Source organism: Ascaphus truei, chromosome 1, assembly GCF_040206685.1.
Source record: "Ascaphus truei isolate aAscTru1 chromosome 1, aAscTru1.hap1, whole genome shotgun sequence".
Classification (NCBI taxonomy): domain Eukaryota; kingdom Metazoa; phylum Chordata; class Amphibia; order Anura; family Ascaphidae; genus Ascaphus; species Ascaphus truei.
The window spans coordinates 165,962,344-165,985,981 of NC_134483.1; the positions used below are offsets into that span (position 1 = coordinate 165,962,344).

Sequence of the window (23,638 nt, forward strand, 5' to 3'; positions counted from 1 at the left end):
GACATCTGGGCATGAAAAATCAATCCTCCTTCATACATTATCATTAATTCATAATTATCATTATATATTAATTTGTGCGGTGTATGAATATATTGTATTGTTCCTTGCCAGTGGTCCAAGTGGCTTAAACAAACAAACAAACAAACAAAAACTGTAGCGATACTGTGACAGAAATATAACAAAAAACGGATCTACATCTGCTAACCTTTGTGGCCACGCTTTGTGTACTCTATTTTTAGAAATATTTAAGGAAGGTAGCAATAAGAAGGGATGCAAACGTCTAACGGAAAGCCTTTTTTTTTTTTTTTAAACAAATAGGAATTGAAAAGTTGTAAACCAGCAGTGGCTGTAAAAATAAAAAACAAATGAGTGGTGCCTTCCGGTTACCACCATACGTTGAATGCTGTTCCTTGCCTATGTTTGTGATTTCTTGCATTTATTGGCTTGTGAGGCTGTCTCGTCCCTCTTTCCCAGCAGGCTATCAAAACTTGGCTCCTGCCACTTCCCCTTCTTAAAGCTTTTACAAAATGTTTGTCTGTGTGATTTTAATCTTTAATTACAACTGTGTGAACTGTTGTGCAGGCTTTCCTCTTAATGTGGAGTTCTGCTAGCAGGCATTCTATACCAGGGGACTGCAACCTCTGGAGGAAGAAGAGCCATTTTATAAAAAAATTTCTTTCTCCAAAATATTCACATGCATGAATATTACACCCCACAAACAGATACATATACTGTACACACACTAATAGTTATATACTGTATAAGCATTAACATACGACAAAATATGTGGGGGAATAAAATGCATCTCACAATAAGTCCCTTTATTTCTTTTTTTTCATTGTTTTTCTGTGCAAAACAGTGTCAATTACAAATACATATATACATACACTCACTACCCCCTAAAAAAACCCACCTACATGACCCCCCCAAACACACACACACACACACTATCCCCCCAAATATACACACACACTTAAACCCCATTATAACGCGGTGCTCGGGGGCCACAGAATGAGACCGCGTTATAATCGCGAAATGGCCGCCGCGCAAGGACTTACCCGGAATCTGCAGCTCTCCTCTCTGCAGCATCAGGCTGCGTACACGTGCGTGGCGCACATCTCCAAAGTTTTTAAAAAAAATTATAACATTCAATGCTTTATTGCTTACAGACACACACATACATACACACCTCCCCCTACACTAATAATTTTACCATACCATGCAGGAATCGAACCCATGACCCTTCATACACTAGTTGCAATTCTCTAGCTGCTACACCATAGGATTGGTGTGATGTCATTGACTCTATAAATAAACTGCTACTGCACAGTACTGCCTTTCAGTACTGTGCAGTAGAAGTTGTTTGTTTATAGAGTCAATTACATCACACCAATCCTATGGTGTAGCAGCTAGAGAATTGCAACTAGTCAAAGGGTCATGGGTTCGATTCTAGTGTAGTGTGAGCAATAAAGCATTGAATGTTATAATAATATTAAAAAATAAAAAAACCTTGGAGATGTTTTTAAATCGGGAGCCATGCTCAGATCGCGTTATAAGTGGATCTGCGTTGTAGTGGATTGCGTTATAATGGGGTTGAGCCATACATACATATACTTTGGGCCTCTCTGCCTCACTGTCCTGCCGGTGGCTATCTAGTGCTGATCAGGCCTCTTGTTACCGCCGGACCCGGCGTCTCCACAGTTGCTTGCCTGCCTTTCTCCTGTACTGTCCCACACCGGGATCTGTGATGTCGGCTCGCGCCGGAAGTTGCGTCACACACTTCTGATGCATGAGAGCCCGGCGTGGTTCAAGCTGCCGTTTAAAAACAAAAACATTTTCCATTCAATATGTGCATCAATACAATCTACACACTGAAAAGTGATTAGCTAAGTTGCCGATCAATCCGTTCTCCTGTGATCGATCGGCGAATATTCGGCTTGGGGGTTCACTAAATGACCGTCAGTGCAGCAGAAGAGGACCCAAGATGCAAAGTTCTGTGTGGAAGATCATGTGACCAGACAGTCACTAGATACAATTGGTCCATTGCTAGAGAGAGGGCAGGGCTCACACACAGGGGTCTCAGAAGAGGATGCGACTTTTTAAATGGTTGCTATAAAAACAAAAAATGTTTGTTACATTAGAACAGGGAAGCGCAAACTTTTTGAGCTGCACCCCCCTGCCTGCTCACTCTCGCACCCCCCTCACCTTGTTTGGTGGTGTCAAATGACACCGCGGGGTCATGTGACGTGATGTCACATGACCCTGTTACCATGGAGATTGACGTGTGACGTCACTCCACATGACACCGCGGCGTCACTGGATGCCGCGTTGCCCTGGCAACACATCTTAGCAGCTCTTAAAACTGGTAAGTGAGTTGGAGAGGCCTCACGCGATCCCCCGGCATTTCATTTTAAATGCCTCGGGGAAGAGCGCGGGGCATCTGCAACCATCCACTCCCTCACTTTGTGCACCGTTGCATTAGAATCCATTAAAAAGTCTTTACATTTTTTTTTTTTTAAACACACATAAGATATTGCTTGAACTGCTGCTTTAAGAACCAAGAAACCTTTATAACAACCCTTCTCACTCCTTGGAACCCCAGCCTATCCTACCCACCCAATTCACCTGGATAGGGACTTCTTGCGAACCCACAGAGTTTTCCGGTACACGGTTGAACACTGCTGGTCTGAATATTGTTGTGTTTTTTTTTTCCATTCAAGGTAAACCTATTTGTCATGTTATCGGTCGTCTGTGTCCTTCTGAACCTTGCTGGATTTATCCTGGGATGCCAGGGAGCTCAGTTTGTATCCAGTGTTCCCAGCTGTCAGTTGGTGAGTTGATGATTGTATTATAACTGTAGTGTGTTTTCCTGACTTGAGAACATCATGGTTTTAGTATTCAGTAGTTGGTGTACATTGTGCAACATGCAACTTCGCAGCACTCCTGATACTGTAGATGAAGAAAGGTTAAGAGCCGGTTGAATCACAAATGGCATCATTTTTTATTTTAGGAACATGGAGAGATGTATTTAACAGCTTAATGCAATTCTATCTGAACCATCTATATCAACCATCCAAGACTATTGAAGAACCAGCACAAGAGAGGTTAAAAAAAGCCATATGTCCACCAAGTTCAACCTATGTTAATTTTAGACTGATACTTATCCTATATTTGTACTTATAAATTCCTTCCTGGCTCTAATAATTGACAGTCAGATAACTCCCTGGACCAACATCCTTCCCATGTTTACTTATTTGGTATATCCCTGTATACCTTTCCTTTCTAAAACGAATAAAGAAATGTCAATGGTCACATAACAAACCCGATGTTTTGGTCCTATGGGGTATCCCTGAGGAAGGTTCAACTGAGAATTGAGGGAGAGAGAGAAACAGTGCAACATATGTACTGTATATACTTATTATAACATATTATTAGAGTAAATGTGTTCTATTCCATTCTTACGGCATATTAAATGTGCAGCTTCTCCCCCAAAAATGTTTTTTCAAAAGACAGGAAATAAAATTTCAGCATCTTGGTTTTATTTTCCTTTCATTGTTTACATTTCTCCCTAGAACGCATATTGTACACATTAAATAATTAGGCAGCCAAATGGTTTTATGTTTGTGTCTGTGATGTGCAAGCGAAAGGTATGTAGGGAATGTGTGGGCAACTAGATAGATGTAGCAAAGTAAGTTTTAATGTAACAGATACAGATCTTATTTGCTGTATAACAGGAATTGTTGCTGCGTTCCTTCCATCAAGGTTCTTCCCGATCTCTGCAGTGTTTGAGTGACCTGCAAATACATCGCTAACATTATGTTGTGGACACAACTATTAGGGAAGAGCTAAAAATGTGTAATCTCGTGTTAATCCTAGGACCAAAGTGTATTAATGACCGTGCCATTTATGCCTTTTTTTTCCACTGTCTTTTTAAATATTGGTAGCTCAGACTTGGGAGAGGTTTGATTTTCTCTGGCTACTCCTTTTTTCTGATGTCACTGTGTGTTCAACTACAATTTGCGCAGCCATACAGTAAGTCCCAACTCTCTCCTCTCCCATTATCTTTATTGGCTCTCTGATAAGGACAGGGTTTGAGTAACGGTAAAGAAAATAATCGACAAACGCTCCACCATTCAGAAATGCATTTTGTTGAGAAACAAAGAAGCCAAACCTTTTGCGTGTAGCATAATTAAATTGGTTTCACCCCATACGGGTTAAACATTTGGACGCACTCTGGGGGCCCCTCATGATGTACGTGTGTCGTGTCTTCTTTGCTCGTTTTCAATGGGAAATCACAATCAACGCTCCCCAGGAGAGCGGAACGCGAGGACCGTCTGCTTCTATTCACGTTATAGCGGTGACGTGGAAAATCATTCCCCAAGAATGAGCACATGATCGGGATTTGCCGGAAAGGCGGTGTCACTGTGGTAATGCAGACCCACCAAAATTCAAAAGGAAGCCAGGTAGACTTGTACACTGTTTATAAAAGTTTATTTTTTTGCCCGGTATGTGGAATTGCACCTAAATGTAGCCGTCTCCCCCTCCCTCCCCCCCCCCCCCCCCATTTCAATATTCTGTGAAATCGCTTTTGCAGTAAAACAAAAAAGATCAGCTCTATTCAAATAAATTGTACTAAAATCTTCTGCATGGGGACCTTTGTGGTACTGCATTTGAATGTAGGGTAGAAAAATATGAAAGCGCAATCCACACTGATCACATTTCTGCCTTGCATACTACAATAGATCTCTTCTTGCCCTTTCCAAAGCTGTATTTATTGTTAAATCTGATGTTTCGTTGAGGAGATGTGGTTTTTAAAATGGAGTTATCCCCAGGACCGAATGTATTCTAAAAGTTAGACGCCAGAGAGGAAGAAAATCATGATTTTTAACACTAAAAATGTATTTATTCTTTTTATAAGCAAGCACGCTCGGTGATCAAGATACTAAAAAGTCATGTTAAAGTATTAAACTCATATAGGCTCCGGGGGGGGGGGGGGGGGGGAGAGAATGTTGCTTTAAACAAGACTGAAAACTATTTAGATTTAGTTACAAAAGGCCTTAAGAACTGAAAACGCATGATTTACATGTACATTTGTTTGCCCAGCTGCATGTATTTTTAAAAATAGATAGAATATGTACAGCAGTAAATTGTATATATTTGTCTCTGTCTCTTTCTAGTTGTTTGACTTAAATACAGAAGGGCCCCGCTTTTCGGCGGCCCGCTTTACGGCGTTCCGCTCATACAGCGGTACCGGGAAGGGGGCCGCCATGTCTGCACATTCACAGGATGGGGGCTGCCCAGGTCACGCATGCGCAGAACGGGGGGGTGCAGAGGTCGCGCATGCGCAGAACGGTGGTTGCGCATGCACAGAACAGAGGTTGCGCATGCGCAGAAGGGAAAATTGCCGGTCTGCGCATGCGCAGATGCCGAAAATCGCCGGTTCCGCTTTCCGCCGATTTTTTTACTTTGCGGTGGGACCATAGAACCGAACTCGCCGCACTACCGTGGCCCGCCTGTATGCATAGTGTACTTTACATGTCCCAGTCTAACAAAGAAGAGAAAAGCACTGCTCAGTAGTACATTTAAGTAACATTATTTGGTGATTTTTAAAAGAATACAACTAGATTTAAAATGTGTTTATAACATGTGGCACACTGTGAGTGCTCATTTGCATGTCATTACCCAGAATCCCTGGCTGCAATGGATGCATTGTATGCTAAGCGATAATGGGAAAGACAGGGTTGCAGACAAGGGCTGACTGGCAAATTGTAGCAGTGGGCAACATCAACAAACCAGCCAAAGATTTGGGTGGCCCACACATCAAACACTGATGTACGTTACACGTACACAACACCCACCATACACAGACACACGCACATCAGATACACGCACCATACCCACATGCATGTCATACACTGTTCAATGAGAGCAGTCCATAGACATACAAAAACACAATAAACACAATAAACACACACCAGATACAGGCTATAGATACTGCGGCCCGAAACGTTGCACGTCATTGTTTTAGTTTTTGTATTTTGAAGGCATCAATAAAAAAAAAATTTTTATATACTCCAGAGTGCTGTGGACAACCCCAATTGTGTGTGTATGTGTGTGTATGTGTGTTGAGGCAATGTAGTAACGTACTCCTAAAAAGTAGAAACCAAGATGGCACAGAAGGAGAGTCCAGCACATTTCTTGACGAAGATCCCAGTGGGAACCGACACGTCGATCACATTTAGAAAAATCCCAAGTGTGCTGGACTTTTACTTTGTGTGTGATATAGATATATGTATATATGTGTGTATATATTACAGTTAGGTACGGAAATAATTGGACACTGACACAATTTTCATCATTTTTGCTCTGTACGCCACCATAATGGATTTCAAATGAAACAACCGAGATGCAATAGAAGTGCAGACTTTCAGCTTTAATTCAAGATGTTGAATAAAAATATTGTATGAAACGTTTAGGAATTGCAACCATTTTCATACACAGACCCCTTATTTCAGGGGCTCTAACGTAATTGGACAAATGAACACAATCATAAATATAATGTTCATTTTTATACTTTGTTGAGAATCCTTTGCAGGCAATGACTGCCTGAAGTCTGGAACGCATGGACATCACCAAACGCTGGGTTTCCTCCTTTGTGATGCTTTGCCAGGCCTTTACTGCAGCTGTCTTCAGTTGTTGTTCGTGGGTCTTTCTGCCTTAAGTTTTGTCTTCAGCAAGTGAAATGCATGCTCGATCAGGTTGAGATCAGGGGATTACTCGGCCATTGCAGAATATTCCACTTCTTTGCCTTAAAAAAACTCCTGGGTTGCTTTCGCAGTATATTTTGGGTCATTGTCCAATCAACTTTGCTGAATCTGAGCAGACAATATATCCCTTTACACTTCATAATTCATCCGGCTGCTTCTGTCTTCTGTCACATCATCAATAAACACTAGTGACCCAGTGCCATTGTAAGCCATGCCTGCCCATGCCATCACACTGCCTCCACCGAGTTTTACAGATGATGTGGTATGATTTGGGTCATGAGCAGTTCCAAGCCTTCTCCATACTTTTTTCTTCCCATCATTCTGGTACAGGTTGATCTTAGTTTCATCTGTCCAAAGAATGCTGTTCCAGAACTGGGCTGTCTTTTTTAGATATTGTTTGGCAAAGTATAGGATGTTTGTGGGGAGCGCAGATATATATGTGGAAAGAAAAACAGAAGCAAAATAGTGCAAATATGCCTTTCAAAAAACTGGATATTCAATGAGTTCTTAGTAGAATCCAGAGAAATTTGTACTTACAAATTTCCCAAAGTACACATGTAAATCAAGGTATCTTTTATCCCGAAACAGCAGCTTTCACCGAGATGTGTGTGTGTGTGTGTGTGTGTGTGTGTGTGTGTGTGTGTGTGTGTGTGTGTGTGTGTGTGTGTGTGTGTGTGTGTGTGTATTGGGACCTTATCCGAATAGAACAGAAATACAGGACATAGCTCAGACTGTTCAAATTTTATCTTCTTAAAATACAAAGTATAAAAATGCACTCACATTTTACAAAATATAATCACGCATTTCAGATATAATATGCGCACCAACAGAACTCTGCTTCCACAATCTGTATGGCGTGTGACGCCTGCTCTCACGTGTCTGGAAGGGAATCCCTCAGGCTGACTGGAGATCGAGCTGCAAGCAGACAGATGTTCTTGGATACGCCCACCTCTGACGTCACTCTGATCGTCACATCTCCAGGAGGCGCCTTCCAACAGCGTGGAGTCAGGAAAGGTAGTGCAGACCGGTCTCAGCTCATGTGTCCCTCTGCTCACCAATGCTGGATTACACTCTACGCGTTTCACCTATGCAGGTTTCATCAGGAGTGTTTCATGATGGTAATTGCACACTATAAGTACCCTGTCTCTGCTTCTCATTGGCTGATAATAAACCAATAGAAAGGTGTGTTATTTACCGTACTATAAGTGCCCTGTCTCTGCTTCTCATTGGCTGATAATAAACCAATGGAAAGGTGTGTTATTTACCTTACGATATATGCTCAAAATCGAAGATGTAAACATTGAGTCACAAATGTGATAGCAAAAATTAAAATTCAATGTAAGACATACAAAGAATTCCAAAATTGGAGGACATTATAATAACATATCATATTAAAAATAATTCTAAAATATTAAGTATAAACTATAAACAATCTCTACTTAAATTTTTTATGAATAAATAAATAAAATATTTTGAAATCTGGAAGAACAGAAGGAAACTGATATGTCAAATGTAGATCTAAATTCATTGTCTACCTTTTGACTTGTCCCTGTGGACTGCAATACATTGGGAAGACCATCAGACCACTACGTACCAGAGTCTTGGAACATGTGGGAAATATCAAAAGAAAGTTGGAGAAACATAGTGTCTCCAAACATTTCCTCAAGTTCCATGACTCTGACTCTTCCGGATTAAGATATATGGGTATAGAATCAGTTTTACCACATTGGAGAGGTGGAGATAGCAATATAGATCTTATTAGGAGAGAATCATTCTGGATCTATCAATTAAACACCCTCAGTCCCGCTGGTTTAAATGACGATTTTGATCTGAGTGTTTTCTAATATTCTGTTTCCTTCTGTTCTTCCAGATTTCAAAATATTTTATTTTTTATTTATTCATAAAAACTTAATAAGTTAGCAATAGCAATAGATAATAGCAATAAATGGGGAAATAAATATACATAGTGCAAATTAAATCTGTAAGTCAAAGGAGACTTTTGGTTATATCCTTTGATGCTATTGCTATCCCAATGGGAGAAGCGCAGGGATTCACTTTCTGTTTTTTCACATTTGTATGGCCAATCCTTTAACCAGCAGCATGCTCCTTACACTGAGAAGCGCGGTGAATATATGTTTGTTTTACATTTTCTGTTGGGCGGAATTAAATCCTTAGCAGCACGCTCCCAGAGGGCACCACTATTAGGGTGTGAATAATGTGTTTAGCCAATCCACCTGCAACTGTTTATTGAGCAGTTTGTGGGAGGCCAGTCCCTCCTTTTTTAAGGTATATAATCTCCCGGTAAGGTCCCTGTAAATTCACTTTTCACTCTACTTGCTTACATGTAAGTAGCTTCACTGGTATATACCAGTTTTTAACTGTACTACGTTACATACGCTTACGCTTAGTATATTAACCCCTTCAGGGTATATTTCACAGAACATTTGTATGCATTTAGCATAGGGACCTGCTATTGAGACGTACCTTGATGTTGGTTAGCAGGCTCGGCATTATTTGATCAAAGGATATAACCAAAAGTCTCCTTTGTCTTACAGATTTAGTTTGCACTATGTATATTTATTTCCCCATTTATTGCTATCCCAATGGGAGAAGCGCAGGGATTCACTTCCTGTTTTTTCTCATATGTATGGCCAATCCTTTCACCAGCAGCATGCTCCTTACACAGAGAATCGCAGTGAATATATATTTGTTTTACATTTACTGTGTGCTCATTTGCATGTCATTTCCTAGAATCCCTTGCTGTAGTGGAAGCACTGGATGCTAGGCGATAATGGTGAAAAGTAGGTTTGCAGACCTGTCTAAGACATGTGAATATGCTCACACGTGCTATTTTGATTTGCTATATTTTGCAAGGAAAAGAAACTCCACAGACTGAGGCTGAGAACGGTATATTCTGCAGCAGCCATCACAACCACAAACAATACAAACAGGGACAATCACCAACAGCAAGACTGCACTGTTAACATCTCAGACTACAAACCAAAGCAGAGTCCTCGGCCTCGGTATTATCAAAGGGACTCACATTCTGCCTTACCAAGCCTATGGACAAGATTGAGCTGTGCAGTGACCTGGAAGAGTTCTTCAGAAGATTACGTCTTAAGGAGTTCTTCCATGACAGACCCAACCAAGATTATGCCAACACTGCAGAAGGAGAGCCGCTGCACATGAGCAGGGAGAAGCAAAAATCCAACTGGATCCCACAGACTAAGCGCAACCCCAAACTGGACCAGTACATAGAAAGCTTTAGACACCAAGCTAAATCCACTATCCTGGACAAAGAAAGGAAACAAACGTATAATCTGACACCGTTCGAGAGGAGAGCCATAGAATCGCTAAAGGCCAACCACAACATAACAATCAAACCTGCGGCCAAGGGAAGAGCAGTGGTCATAATGAATACCACAGACAACTCTCTGATGCAAGGTATTAGGCTGCGGCCACATTACCTGCGCTGCATGCGCGTCAGCGAGACTGGCGGCGCGTGCAGCCGATTCCCCTGGTCTGCAGGGAGCTGCAGACCAAAAAACAGGGGGGGGTGTGACGGGGGCGCGGCCGTGACATCACCCGGCAGGTTCGCCCTCATAGGCTGAACCGCCGGGGGGCGTGGCTTAGCGCTCCGTCGCGTCTCGTGATCACAATTCTCTTGCGAGCAGGAGTCGTGTCGGCAGAGCGCAGCGCCCCCTCTCGCAGCAGGCCCGGTCCCATTGTGCAGCAGCTATTGTCCCTGCAGCGTCCCCAACAGCGGGCGCTGCAGTAGCCAGCGGGGGACCTGGCCTTACACCAAACTGCAGGAGGATCCGACAAAAAAACACATGAGAACTCAATAGGATCATTAAAACACTACCGATTCACATAGGAGAACACATTCTGGACCTGATACCAGCTAACCCAGTACCTGACACATTCTACATGCTCCCTAAAATTCACAAAGAGGGTAACCCTGGGCGCTCTATTATCCCTGGATTTGGCACACTGACTGAGAATATTTCTGGCTGGTTGGAAGGCATTCTAAAACCACTTGTCAGGAACACACCCAACTATATGCAGGACACCACCGACCTGCTAAACAAACTTAATACCATCGCCCCCCTCGCAACAGGAACACTACTAGCAACTATGGATGTAGAATCCCTTTAAATAAACATCCCCCACGAAGATGGGATTTCAGCCTGCAGATACTTTCTGGGACAGCAGGATCCACTCACAGAGACATTGACTGAATGCATCAAATTTATTCTGACCCATAACTACTTCACATGTGGAAATTACACATACCTCCAGACAACCGGGACCACTGTGGGCACTCAGATGGCGCCACAGTATGCCAATCTGTTCTGTGCAAAACTGAAGAGTGATTTTCTTTCCACCTGTCACTTGAACCCCCTTACATACCTTCGGTACATCGATGACATCCTCCTGATTTGGACCACTGGTGAACAGGACCTCATACCATTCCATGAGAACTTCCATATGTTGCACCCGACCATCAACCTCAAACTTTCCAATTCCCCGGACGAAGTACATTTCCTATGCAACTTCATTACTATAAAGAACAACCAACTACAGACCTCTATATACCGCAAATCTACAGACAGAGCCAGCTATTTGAGGGACAGCTTCCACCCCAAATACACTAAGCATACAACCATCTACAGTAAAGCCATATGATACAACCGGATATGCTCCGACACAGGAGACAGAGGCCAGTAGATTACAGCCTTGAGATCGGATTTCATAAACCGTGGATACAACCACAGAATTCTAGACCAGCAAATCAACAAAGCCACCAGAATATCAATAACCAGAATTGATATACAGTAAGTGATCTCCTTCATTACAGAAAGAAAGAGACAATCGACAGGGTACCTTTTTGGTGGTCACATATAACCCACACCTAGAAGCCCTACGCAAGATTGCCAAGGAACTACAACCCATTCTCCAGGAAGATACAAGACTGCAACAGGTCTTCCCTGAAACACCCTTATTATCATACAGACAACCACATAATCTCAAGAAAATTATGGCGAGGATTAAAGTATTCAACAGTACAACTGAGTGCGAGACAAGACCATGCCAGGACGCAAGATGCAAAACCTGCGCAATGCTCCACACAGCGGGCACAATACAAATACCACACAGGAATCTGGAGTACAAAATCAGAGGAAGGTTCACCTGTTCCTCCAGCAATGTCGTGTACCTTATCATGTGCATTAAATGCCCACAGGGCTGCTACTACATACTGTAGGTGAGACGGGACAGGGGCTAAACAAGAGAATGAATCTGCATCGCCATAGCATCACATGCAGAACAAGATACAGCCCTACCGGCGAACATTTCTCTGACTCTGGCCATAAGATGAACGATCTGAAGGTGGCCATACTCAAAGGTAATCTTAGAACACCCCGAAAAGAGATATGGTTGCACGAATACAAATGTATTAAACTGTTCGGGACACTCACCGGTGGCCTAAACCGAGATTACAGCTTTATGAGCTACTACCCTGACACGAGAGAACTCTCTTCCCATGAGTGCTAAAGCCCATATCTATTAACACTGCGCTATATGAATGCACACACACACCTGTCTCGTACACATACAAATGTACTATGTACTATGTACTATATACCAATAGGGACTAAATAATAGCCTCACACATAAACAGAAATGCAACTCCCTCTCACATTTCTACACCTACCCACACCATTGTTATAGGCTTCCCCTCCACACACCTTTTGTAAAGTGCTGTATACACTATGGTCGCTTTATTAATTAAGATTTATGCATGCACATACGTACACACACACACACACATACATGCATTCCCTTACATCTCAAGCATTCAGGGACCATTTAACACCTTAAGTCATAAATCGCATGTTGTACAGGGGGAGGCTTCACCAATAGATAACATTCCAGTTGCCTTTTTTCTAAGAAAGTTTTTTGGCTTAATCAATTGTAACATCGCCCGAAAAAGAGATCAGTGCATCTCGAAAGCTCGCACAAATAAAAGCATTTCCTTAGTCACAGAACGGGTTTGAGTATCTGTTTTTGATTATGTATACACAAACACACACACATCATATACACACTCCTTTAGCAGTAGCACACAGCAGGCAGCCAAGGAGAATAGGAGCTGCTGGGCTCTGCATTGCTGCTTGCTGACTGGAATCTACAGTGCGCTGCACACATGTTCTCCTCTCTGCTACTGGACCAATTCCTTCAAATCTGATCAGTCCGCCCCTGGTTGCAGTCCTGTCTGAGACATGCGAATGTACCCACAAGAGGTGTTTTTATTTACTTTATAACGTGTGAAAGTATAAAGAGTCTTGCCTCACTGTATAATAAATGTAAAAAACAAAACAAAAATAGCAATTCAAGAACAGCTGCTTTTTAGGCCTCATTGCAAATGAAAAGGAAGTTGCCAACACAGTTCTGAAGTAGAAACTGTTACATATTCAAATACATTTGTTTACAGTGGCAAAACAGATCAGCACGCGATTAGTGGTTTCAATTTGTGTGTGAGCTGCAAAACTTCAAGGCTGTAATTGAGTTCTTTATCCGTATCCTGTGGGGGAAAAAATCATGTTTTCCTTTTCTTCAGTTCTGCTACTTACGTTTATATGTTTAACTAATCACAGCATCATAATTACTTGACAAGCAGGAACAAAAGGGAGAATTCCATTCAGCAGTGGACTTGAGGATCGAGAAACCGTCTCTGACAAGTTATTAAAGATTTATTAAAATATTCCAAAGCATTTGGCTGCCATAGACACATGAAGGGCCTTATTCTTTATTCACCAAAGCGGCAGTTTGGGCCATTTTAGGTTGACAATCCCCAGTGACTTCAACATGGGGTTTTTCATCTGAAAACAGCCAAAATGGCTACTTCAGTGCATATAGAATGACCCCTTACACATTTGTTTAAGAAAAATTAAATATTTAACTTTTCTGTTTTTACAATGTCATTATTGATAGTTATGGTTGTTGTGGTTTTTTTTTCCCAACACTTCATTTTTATTTTTTTAAATTGTAGTGACCAAGGATGCAGGAAAAGGGGGACAACACTATATTTTCAATGTCACAATATGTGTATGACAAAAGAGGAAAGCCAAAGGGACAGACAGATGTAAAGGGGGAGTGGAAGAACAAGCTAGTGGGAGGTGGGATCCAATCACCAGTAGACTTGGTCGAGAAGAGAGAGGCTCAACGTAGTGAAGTGCATTCTGTGACAGTAAGGTTAGATTTGGCTACTTTGAATAAAGGTTAAGCCCGCCATTACCCTTACCTGTCAGTAATACATTTGTATTATGTATGTGTTGTGTTGCCTGGTTCCTGCACTTCAGGGACCATGGGTTAATTCTGTACTCAGGAGAAATGTTGCTAGTTCGGGCTGACCTTCTCCATGTAACTGTTTTCATGTTACTCTTTTAATGTTGCATGTTAACCCACCGATCGGTGGCTGGGTCATATTGAAGGCACCTGGCCCTAACCCTCCCTCAAATGTAACTATGTTGTGCCATGGAGTTTAAAAGTGGAGAGGGAGGCCCTTGTTATTTAGTTCTAGTGGGGATTCCAGAGCCAGCTCCAGCCTGATGCAGTGTCAGTTAGAGGTCCTAGAGTTCTGGGTTCCTGGTGTGTTGGTTGGGGTCTCGGAAGGAAGCCTGCTAGATACGGCGTGGGAACATCACAGGGAAATTTTCTTTGCATAGGTTCCTGCACCTAGGCCTGCTGGGTGTTCTTTAATTACCCCAGTTGGGAGTGTGTGTATTTATGTACGTGGTATGCACGATCAATTAAAATCTAAGGAAAAAGAAACCCTAGAGAGTGAAATGAAACATCTGTAAATCAAACTTAAACAGTACACCCTTATGGATGGCTTTAAAGACCTGGAACGAACCCTCTCAACAAATATGAACAAAATGGAGGGGGAAATCATGGCAAAAAAACAGGGAAAGTTTGAACGAGGCCGTCAGGATTATGAGAAGAAATAGGTTTATTCCTGGCAGAGACCTCAACCTACCCCGAAGGTTTAATTATTCAACTCCATCTGGAATAAAAACAAGACGCCTCAGAACTTTCCCTTTAACAAGTCTATTCTGAAGAAGAAATCGTTCACAGAGTCAGCGAGTGGGGACTCAGATTTCTCTGATACGGATCCCTTGGCACACTCGGCCTCTTTCCAAAGTCCTAGTTGTTCTGATAAACACCCCAGTTCTGATAAGTCCCATGTGCCCCGGACCTTTTGAGGACAGGATTCTAGGGAATCTAGTGACAGAAGTTATTCTGGCTATCAACAGCAACAAAAGGAACAACAGCAGGCAAAAAACTCAAATGGATCAAGCTGGGGTGGGTGGGGTGGGGGGAGGAAGAGGATGTTGTCAAGGAAATCCACAGAAAAGGTAGAAACATTCTTAAATCAAAGATCGGGGGTGATTCATACCTCCAATATGGAGTTACCAGAATCTGAAATCTCTCTCTTGAATAAGGGGTTGAAGTATGCACCTACCACTAATTTTAGAATCTTTGACACTGTAATTGATCTAAATACATTTGTTTGAACGATCACTCTCAATAGATTTTTTGGTGCCAGAGATAAAAATACCAGTGAAATTTGAGGCGTACTTGACCCAAGTGTTATTGAGTCTCTTCCCAATGATGTTGAGGGTGGTGATAACTATATGGATTTCAAAGATCTTTGTAGGGTACAAGACATTAATTACTCAATGATCAGTTTGAGGGTGCTGAGCCCCCTAGGGAATTGGATAGCCTAAGTTCAGGCTTTAAGAACAAATCAGTTTTTTATCTATCCTTCGTTAAGGGTCACTACATATCCACCTTTTGAGAGATTAGTTGAAAGGGACTTACTCCTTCTTGCTGGGGGTTATAGCTTTGAGACTTGCCCTCTTCGGCATCATTTCAAACAAAACAATTTAACCAAGGTTTAATAACTAGCCTTAGTTTCCCTACGGGAGAATAAAAATGTGGTTATCAAAGGCACGGATAAGGGTGGGGCCATTGTGGTGCAGCATAGGAGGGACTATCACTATCATATTCATTGTATACATCTATGTGTAGCAAGGGATACAATAGTTAGAGCCAATCTTGCATTAACATTTGGATCATTAAAGGAGCATATGCTTTCCCTCCCAAAAAAAATGTCCCCTTGGTGGGAAACAAGGGGTCTCCGGAGCTGAACTGTGATAATTTCAGCTCCAGGGACCTCCTGCTCCCCAAGATACTAACCTCCGTAGGCGGTGCTGGTACAGGCTCTACAGGTTTAATTGTCCTTGTTAGGCCAATAACGGGAAGCATGGGGTCCATGAAGCTGAAGTTAACACAGTTCAGCTACAGAGACACCCTGCTTCAATCCTATAACTATATTAAAAAAAAGGGAAGCAGGATTGCTGCTTTAATATTGTTCAGCAATGGATTTCAGACTGATTGAAATTTGCAGCATTATAAACCCGGGGTGGTTTGTAGTTTGTAGAGATAATCAAAAATAATTGTAAAAAATCCTGTGACAAAGACACATGGGCATCAAATTCAGTAGGGAAGGTGTGCTGGCCTTTTTTTTGTTTGTTTCAAATTTTTTTATTGTTTTTTACACAGAATAACAGATTATACATTTCCGACTGATCAATAAAGAGTGGAGTACACTTAAAAATGTAGTCACAATGGTTCACAGGCTTTATAACACTTAGCTTATCAGAAACTTAGACATTAGTTCTGACAGTATGGCTCCCCATACCTTTGTGGGTTAGGTGAGGGTGACCTCAGATGCATGAGTATCTTTGAGTTTGTCCACTCTTAAGGTTAACCAATTTGGAATGATAGGACAGAGAAAGAGAAATAATAGAAAGTGAGAGGGGGGAGGGGGTGGGTGGGGAGGGGGGTGTCAGGTAGGGCCCGAGCTTGCAGAGCCTCATCATCTCTGTCAATCTTTTGTTAGTTGCTGCTCCCTATTCCCTTATTCCTCTGCATTGGGGGGTTGGTCTGGGGTTTAGACTAGGATGGGGACCATATGTCCCAAACTTTGTGGAATTTTTCCACTTTTTGGGAGAGCTGGGCCGAAAGCAGCTCCACTGTTTTGACTTCTCTCAACCTTTTGTTCACCGTTTGCTTGGAAGGTGCATTGACGTTCTTCCAGGCAGCTGCTATTGAACAGCGTGCGGCCGTGAGGATGAATCTGATCATTTTGCCCTCTGGTGAGGGGATCTCTTCCACAGGCTTTCCCAGTAGGTATATCATCAGGTCCAAAGGGATTCTCAGCTCTGTGGTTTCTTGCAACATATTTTGTATGTGCGTCCAGAAACGCTGTATCTTTGGACAGAACCACCATATATGTGCCATATCTCCTCTCAGGCCACACCCTCTCCAGCAGAGATCCGGTGTGCCTGGGAAGATCTGGCTCAGCCTATTCGGGGTTAGGTACCATTGAAATAGAATTTTGTATATGTTTTCTTTCGTGGTCGTGCAGATTGATGCTTTAGCTGCCGATTCCCAGATATCGTCCCAATCTTCCCTATCTATTTCTATCCCAAGGTCTTCGGCCCATTTCAACATATAATTATGGTTTTGTGGGGTGGTTGTCGAAGTCAGTCCCGCATATATCCTCGAGATCAGACCCTTCTGGTGCACCCCTATTGTGCATTGTCTTTCAAATTTTGTCAAATTCGGAAAGCTCTTGTTCTGCGAAACCGACTGCAGAAAGTGTCTAACCTGTAGGAAGCCAAAGATTGGGATATCCCGTGCTTGGTATTTTGTTTGCACCTCTTGGAATGTCATAGGTTTGCCTCCGACCACAAGGTCCTCTAATCTTACAATGCCAAGCTCCTTTAGTTTTTTAAGGAGTTTTTTATACCCCCTGGGGCAAACTCGGGGTTATTATATAAAGGAGTTAACAGTGATGGATTCGAATTGAGTGAGTATTTCTTTTTGGATCTGGACCAAATCTCCCACGTTCACCTCATCGATCCCAGCTCAAATCTCCCGGGAGGTCCCTCGCCCTCCGCTCCGCCCCACAGGGTCGAGGTCAGGGAGCGAGGGGACACAAAGACAGACTCCATCTGCAACCAGCCTGCAGAAGTGGGGTCGTTGTTCCACGACACCACTTGTTTTAACTGGGACTCTTGATAATATTTGGTGATATCAGGTACCCCCACGCCACCCTCCCCCTCCTTAGGTGACAACATTACTGTTCTCGCCACTCTCGGCCTTTTGTTCTTCCATATAAATTGGAACACTCTATTTTGTATGTTTTTAAGTTATGCTATCGGGACTTTTACCGGGATTGTTTGGAATAGGTATAACAATCTTGGGACTACATTCATCTTTACTGTGGCTATCCGTCCCAACCAGGAGATCTGTAGATCGTTCCATCGCTGAAGATCTTTTTTTATTCTTTCAAACAGCGTGGGGTAGTTACTCTTATAGAGTTCCCGGTATGATTTTGTTATTTTAATTCCAAGGTATTTTATATTATTAGCAGCCCATTTGTATTTAAATTTGGATTGTAATATTGCCCTCTCTGCATCTGGTAGGTTTAGGTTTAGTATTTCAGATTTATCGTTATTAATTTTGTACCCGGATATTTTGCCAAAGTGGTTTAGTTGTAGCTGGAGATTGGGCAAGGATATTAATGGGTTTGCTATAGATAGTATAATGTCATCTGCGAAGAGGGAGATCTTATAGTCCACCTCCCCTATTTTGATACCTTGGATGTTTTGGTCTTCTGTAATCGTCGCTGCCTGTGGCTCAATTGTTAATGCGAAGAGGAGTGGGGACAGGGGGCATCCTTGTCTGGTGCCATTTCTAATTTTGATTGGAGTTGAATCCCCCCCGGGAGCTTGACGTAGGCAGTGGGCGATCTATACAGGGCTCTGACGCCCTCCAGGTATGGTCCCGCGAATCCGAATTTTAATAGTGTTTTATCCAAAAAATTCCACTTGATTCTATCTAACGCTCTCTCAGCGTCTATGCTTAATAGAAAATAGCCTTTGTATCGGCCAGGTGTACGCAGTCCACTATGTTTATGACTTTTCGGGTGTTGTCAGAGGCCTGCCTGTTTTGAATGAAGCCCACCTGATCTATATGGATGAGTCTCGGCAGGATCGGAGACAACCTGTTCGCTAAAATTTTACTATATATTTTCAAGTCGGTATTCAATAGCGAAATAGGCCTATAGCTTCCACATTGAAGGGGGTCCCGCCCCTCCTTATGAACGATGTCTAGGTTGGCCATGGACAATGAGGTCGGGACGCGTTCCCCCTCCAGGAAAGAATTGAATGTCTCAAGGATATATGTGGAGAGCACCTTCGCAAATTTTTTATAGTACAGGTTGGAAAAGCCGTCCGGGCCTGGGGTCTTATTTGTTTTTAGTGAGCCTGTGGCCTCCATCAGTTCTTCTTTAGAAATGCTTTTGTTTAACATTTGGGATTCCTCCTCATTTAGTTTCGGTAGTTTACAGTTATTTAAGTACTCTGTTATTGCCTCGGACCCTGTGCTACCCTCTTGGGGGGGGGGGAGTGTAGGTTGTATAATTTGGTGTAGAAATTTGAGAATTCCCTAGCTATCTCTTTCTCATTATATGTAGTTGGCCCTGCTTTTGTACGAATTACTGGGATTTGAGATTTAACTCTCAGACCTCTTAGTTTGCAGGCCAACAACCTATCTGCTTTATTCCCTTTGTCGTAGTATCTTTGGTTTGTCCATCGTAATGCTCTCTCCACTTCGTCAATTTGGGTTTCCTTTAGATCTAGTCTGGCTTTTTCCAGTTTTTTAAGAGTTTTCTTACACGGGGTATCTTTATATTGCCTTTCTAGTGAGGCTAATTGGATAGATAGTTCTTTATATCTTTTAAGTTTCTCTTTTTTCTTGAGATGCTATGGAGATCAATTCTCCTCTAATCGCTGCTTTATGCGCCTCCCACAGAATTGACGGGCATGACACAGAGCCTTTATTCAATTGAAAGTAGTCCCTCAACTTTTGCTTAACAGTCCTCTCTATCTCTTTCGAATTTAATAGAGAGGCGTTCAGTTTCCACGTGTAACTGTTGTTTTTACCGAATGGCAGGGAGAGCATTAACTCTATCTGAGCATGGTCAGACAAAGATATAGACCCTATATTTGACTGGGAGGATGCCTGGGAATATTGTTGGTACCCAAGAAACAATCAATCCTCGAGTAGGTCTGATGAGGGGCTGAGTAGAATGTATAATCCCTTTGTCCCTGATGTTGGGCTCTCCATATATCTGTTAGTGAAAACTCCTTGATTGTCTCTCTAAATTTTGTGGAGTTTGCGCGTAGTCGACTAGATTGGTTCGTACCTGCTATTGTGGTTTTGTCTATGTCTGGGTTGTAGACCACATTCATATCTCCTGCTATCAGCAAGGAGGATAGTGTTTGTTGATCTAGGGTCTCCAAAACCCCGTTCAAGAATTCGGCTTGGGCTTCATTAGGGGCATAGACATTAAGAAGGGAAACTTTAACTCCCGCCAGAGACCCTATCACCAACAGATATCTGCCCTCTGCATCTGATCTAACCTCATCCACTGCAAATGGTGTATTGTTTTTAAACAAGATGGCTATTCCTCTTTTCTTTGTTTTAGAGGATGCAAAGTATGCTTGGGGATAAGTTTGCTTAAATGTGTTGGGGGGAGAGTTTGTATTGAAGTGTGTTTCTTGAAGGAACACTATGTCCCCCTTTGACTTTTTAAACTCCTGAAGAGCCAATCTTCTTTTTTTGTTAGAGTTGAGGCCCTTTACGTTTAGTGATATTATTTTTATGGCTGATGTGTTAGCCATAGTCTAGTTCCCTTGACCTTAGTCAAAGGGGAAAGATAGAAAGGGGAGATAGAGAGAGGAGAGAAAAAGAGCGTTTTTTTTGGAAAAAAAACAAAAATGGAAACCATGATCACCTGTGTGATCTGGATTTTGGGCTTATTTCCCGTGTGGAGACGACCGTGAGCCATGAGCACACTCAGCCCTCCGTGGTCGTGTCCCAACCCTCCACTAAATATTTATGTCTGTAACCTTTTTTCTTTCTCTCTCTTTTTTTCTTTCCACCCCAATATCTATACTGTATGCTACTGTGTCCTACGGCACCTTAATCGACAGGCCACCCTGTGGTTAGGGTCACAATCGGATAGTCACCCTCCTCTCCCTGCTGTAGGCCTACCGCTGGGGGTAGAAACAGATCCTGATATTAGGCCCGCATTTTGTAGTTCTTCTGGTCTCTTACTGGCGCAAGGCTTCACTCAACCAGAGGGGTTAAACCTCGATGTGGTGGGAGAGGGGGAGAGGGGGGGGAAGCCGCGTGGGAGGAGGGGGGAGATGGGAGGAGGGGAATGAGAAGGGGGGTGGCAAGGGGGGGGGGTTGGGTGGACGGGAGTACGATGGCTTGCTCTTGTCTGTTTGTTATCTGGTACATTTCAATTTGGACATACGTCCTCTGTTGCTTGTATTTCCGCTATATCGTGTCTTTTGCTTCCATTCCTGTATAGAGGGGGGGGCTGGGGCTAGGGTGTTTTTAATACAACACTTTTTACAATAAAAGTGAATTTTAGTTGCTATTTGGGTTCCCAGGAGTGGACATCCCAGCAAATTCACCCCAAGGTCAGACCGTGCAATGCTCAGAGAAATTGCAAAAAAAACAAGAGTTACATCTCGGACTCTACAGGCCTCAGTTAGCATGTCAAATGTTAAAGTTCATGACAAACAATTAGAAAAAGACTGAACAAGTATGGTTTGTTTGGAAGGGTTGCCAGGAGAAAGCCTCTTCTCTATAAAAAGAACATGGCAGCATGGCTTAGGTTTGCAAAGTTCCATCTGAACAAACCACAAGACTTCTGGAACAATGTCCTTTGGACAGACGAGACCAAAGGGGAGATGATTGGCCATAATGCACAGCGCCACGTTTTGTTTTTGCCAAACACAGCATATCAGCACAAACACCTCATACCAACTGTCAAGCACGGTGGTGGAGGGGTGATGATTTGGGCTTGTTTTAGAAAGGTGGTTCTACAAGCTATTCAATCATATGGTATACTTAGTTTTTCACACATGGCTTCTCCATTTTGGCTTTATCTTTGTTAAATAAATCATGACACAGTGTAATATGTCATGTGTTGTTGTTCATCTGAGGTTGTATTTACCTAATTTTAAGACCTGCTAAGGAACAGATGATTGTTATTATGTTCTGATATGTAAAACCATAGAATTCTAAGAGTGTGTACTTTCTTTATGTGTGATTATATACACATATATATATGTATATATATATGTATATATATATATATATATATATATATGTGCACCTTTTCAGAGGGTTATATCTATTTCATTCTCACTAGAAGTGATACACTTTTGTCATTTTTATCTTATTCGTTGTGTTTGTGTTGTGCATATTCTAAACTCTCTTTGTATTCGCAATAAAGCTCTATTTTGATTCTCATCATACCTCTCCCAGGGGGTCTTTGTCTTCTGTTGATCTGTCTGTTGGTGTACTTCAGGGCTCTGTTCTGGAAGCTCCCCACCCTTTTTTTTTTTCTCTCTCTCTCTACACACTATCAATTGGTGACCTCATAAACTCGTTTGGCCTCAGGTATCATCTTTATGCAGATGATATGCAGATATCAATCCACCACTACCCTCAAACCTGAAATTTATTCCCAAGTCTCTCATTGCCAACTGGCTATATCCTTGTGGATGGTGCTCCGCCGCCTTAAACGTATGTCTAAAACCTGATCTCCTCATATGTCCCCCGAAACCTAGCCTAATATTCCCTCTTTCCATCACAGTAAACTTTACTACCATCTATAGCAGGGGTGCGCAAAGTGGGGGGTGCAAGATTCGCTGCAGGGGGCGCGGGGTTTTACAGAGGCCCCGTGCACTTCCCGAAGGCATTTAAATTGATGCCGGGGGAGCTGCAAGGCCTCTGTAAACTTCTCCTTACCTTGGTTCAGATGGCTCCTGGTGACGCAGCGTCAAATGACACCGCGGGGTCATGTGATGTCGCGTTGCCATGGCAACATGACATCAGAGACAAGGTAAGGAGGGGGCAGGCGCGAGGAGAGGGGGACCGCCGGCAGGGGGCGCAAGGAAAAAAAGATTGCGCTCCCCTGATCTATACTGTTGCCACAACATGTTACTTAGGAGTAATATTACCAAAATCTACTCTTTCCACTGTCAATCTACTGTTAAAACTCTAATGCATGCCCTTATGCTCTCCCATCTGGATTATTGTAACTTACGGCTGAGAGGCCTCCCTGCCTCACAACTTTCTCATTTGCAATATATCCAAAATGTGATGCTGGAACAATTTCACCTTTCTGCTCATCTCCTTTATATCCCTTTCCTGGCTTCCCATCTTCTCCTCCCTACATACCAACTTTGATCTCGTTATGCTCCTGCTCACCTGCTGTACTCTACCCATAACTGTTTCCTTTCCACCCCTTTCATCTCGACTGCTCTCTGCTCTCTATTGCCTTAGACCCTTTTCCTTCACAGCCCCTTACCTGTGTAACGCCCTCACACTCTGTATACGCCAAGCAGCCTCTCTCTCTCCACCTTTGTCAAACCTTAAAATTCACTTCTTAAATTAAGCATTTCAATAGCCAGAGATTCATGGTTACTGTCCCACTCCTACCAACCATTGTGGCCACGCACTGCAATCTACTACATTTATTTCCTCACTTGTCTATGTAAGTCTCCCAGGATGTAAGGATATTCTCAAAAATCAAGGGGGAGCATATAAGGGAGAAAAGACAAACAAAACACACAATATAAGTGCAGATGTATGACATTCTGAGATGAGGCACTTTGTGTATTCTTGGCTCGTATGCTCAGCCTACT

At 42.6% G+C, this 23,638-nt stretch overlaps 1 protein-coding gene across 2 annotated transcripts in view; it reads left to right on the top strand.

The window, feature by feature from the left end:
• ENTREP1 (endosomal transmembrane epsin interactor 1) overlaps nt 1–23,638 on the top strand; it is a 76,800-nt gene that overhangs the window by 16,539 nt on the left and 36,623 nt on the right. The window contains exon 3 of one of the 2 annotated variants that reach the window (XM_075597714.1): nt 2,721–2,831. The exons of the other annotated variant lie outside the window; for it this stretch is intronic. Within the exon in view, the coding sequence (XP_075453829.1) occupies nt 2,721–2,831 (111 nt within the window). The remainder of the gene's footprint in view (nt 1–2,720; nt 2,832–23,638) is intronic. 2 annotated transcript variants of the gene reach the window in all.